The sequence below is a fragment of the Corvus kubaryi genome, unplaced genomic scaffold, assembly GCF_017639235.1.
Source record: "Corvus kubaryi isolate FWS band 111438036 unplaced genomic scaffold, C.kubaryi_AGA036_p1.0 37240, whole genome shotgun sequence".
Lineage (NCBI taxonomy): Eukaryota > Metazoa > Chordata > Aves > Passeriformes > Corvidae > Corvus > Corvus kubaryi.
Genome location: NW_024581070.1, coordinates 50,692 through 53,061, shown reverse-complemented (window position 1 = coordinate 53,061; position 2,370 = coordinate 50,692). Strand labels below are relative to the sequence as shown.

Here is a 2,370-nt window from a genome sequence, read left to right as displayed (position 1 = left end):
GGTGGCCTTTGGCACCGAGGGGTGACGTCGCTCCTGGTGGGCTCCAGGGGAATTTTGGGTTGATTCTGGTCGATTTTGGGGGTGGTTTTGGATGGGGTTTTTTGGGTCATTTTGGAGTTTTTAGGGAATTCTCCCCCGGAAAACGCTGGCCGAGGGCTGGAGCTGCCATTCCCAGCGGGATTTCCCCTCCCTGTGGATGTGGTGTTGGGGACACGGAATTCCGAGGGCTTTTCCAACCTCCCCGCTTCCCTGTGGGGCTCCCGGGGGGCTCCATCCCAGTCCCTGATCCCAAAATTCCCTCAGGATTCCTGGTGCTCCACGTGGACGAAGAGCAGGGCCAGCAGGTGGACCTGGACCAGCTCATCTCCGGTGAGTGGGAGTTCCCGAATTCCCGACGGATCCGGAGCCCGATCCCGCGGGATGGGGATCTCAGGGATTGGGGTTTCCCAGAGGGACGACGCTCCAAGGGGATCCTGCTCCCTCCGGAAACTCCGGAGCTCTGGGAGCACTGGGAATATCCCCCCTTCCCCCCCCCCAAAAAAAACCCCAAATTAAAAAAAAATCCCAAAAAATCCCGGGGAGACGTGGCCGGGATGAGCCTGGAATGTGCGGATTTGGGATGTCGGGATTTTGGGATCGGCGTGGGGACAGCACCGGGGTCATTCCATGGGGGGAATTCCCGGGACAGCCGCTCTCCGTGGGGATCCGGGCAGATCCTACCCCGGGGTCGGAATTCCGGGGTCTGGGAGCCCCCGCGATGTCCAGAGGGATCCGAAACTCCCGGGAAGGGCCCTCACCGCCCTCCCCTCGGATCCACCGGAGCCGGGAGCGGGGTGAAGTCACTTTCCTGGATTTCAGGGATTTTTTCCCTGTCACCGCTGACCTCATCCGATGGATCCGAGCCCGGAAACTTCCCGAGCCTTCCAAGGGAGCCGCAAAAACTCTAAAAAAGGGAAAAAGTCTCTTTCCGTTGGCTCCGAGACCCTTCCAGGAGCACGGGGCCGCTCGGAGCCACGGGCAGCCGGAATTCGCCTGGCTCAGGAATCCTTGGGATTCAGCGGGATCCGGGGGGGCTGTGATTCCCCCGGAGCGGCCCCGGGATGCCCCAGGAATGAGGGAAAATCCCGAGGGATGCGGAGGCCGGGGTAAACAAGCTACTGGAAAAAGCTTGGAAAAAAGACCTGGAAGCGGTCCCGGCTCCCGGGAGCAGCTCCAGGCGTCGGGAATGGGGGGATGGGGGGAGGTTTGGCCGGGAGAATCCCATGGGATTCACTCCCAATCCAGCCCCGGATTCCCGGGATCAAAGGGGCCCCATCCCAGTGCTCCCAGGAGCTTCCCAGTCCCCCCATCCCAGGAATCCCAGTCGGGCCGGATTTGCCAGATCCGGGGGAATTTTTTGCGGATTGAGGATTTTATTGCCGTGGTCACCCAGGATTTGGGGATTGACCGGGAAAGGTTCCGGTGGGAGAACAGGGGGGTGAAAAAGGAGGAAAATCCGGGATGATCCGAGGGATGTTCCCGGCTTGGCTCCTGCTTCCTCCCTGTTTGTCCCGGGATTTTTTTTGGGATGGGAAGAGCGACAATTGAAATGAAATGGGATTTAAATGAAAGGCTCGGGATGATCCCAAAGAGATGAAAACCACAGGATGTTCCGGATGATCCCAAACAAATTGAAATTAGCAGCGAAGGCGTGGGATGATCCCAAAAAACTGAAATGAAAAGCTCGGGATGGAAGTTTTGGGGATTGGGAAGCTCCTGGAACACTGGGATGGGGCCCCTTTGATCCCGGGAATCCGGGCCTGGATGGGGAGTGGATCCCATGGGATCATCCTGGCCAAAGGTCCCCCCCCCCCGCATTCCCAACGCCTGGAGCGGCTCCCGGGAGCCGGGAATGAATCCAGGGGGAATGCAGTGGGAATTCAGTGGGAATCCAGCAGGAATCCAATGGGAATCCAGCGGGAGTGGGAATATGGTGGGAATAGGATGGGAATAGTGGGAATGCAGCAGGAATAAAGTGGGAATGCGATGGGAATACGGTGGGAATCCCTGGGAATTCCTGGAGTTTCCATGGATGTATCCTGGGATGGGGGATCCCAATCCTGATCCTGATCCTGATCGTGATCCCAATCCTGATCCTGATCCTGATTCTGATTCTGATCCTGATCCCGATCCCAATCCTGACCCTGATCCCGATCCTGATCCTGATCCTGATTCTGATCCTGATCCCGATCCCAATCCTGACCCTGATCCTGATCCTGACCCTGATCCCGATCCCGATCCCAATCCTGACCCTGATCCTGATCCTGATCCTGACCCTGATCCTGATCCTGACCCTGATCCCGATCCCGATCCCAATCCTGACCCTGATCC

General features: G+C 58.4%; 1 protein-coding gene across 2 annotated transcripts in view; it reads left to right on the top strand.

Annotated features, from left to right (window-relative positions):
- The window catches only part of LOC121662244 (maestro heat-like repeat-containing protein family member 1), a 16,367-nt gene that overhangs the window by 13,155 nt on the left and 842 nt on the right, over nt 1-2,370 (top strand). Inside the window, exons 11-12 of one of the 2 annotated variants that reach the window (XR_006015243.1) lie at nt 304-369; nt 859-1,145. Coding sequence is in view for 1 of the 2 variants with exons in the window: in XM_042023183.1 (XP_041879117.1) it covers nt 304-369 (66 nt within the window). In the remaining variant the exon portion in view is untranslated. The remainder of the gene's footprint in view (nt 1-303; nt 370-858; nt 1,146-2,370) is intronic. The other variant, XM_042023183.1, reaches the window with a different exon arrangement.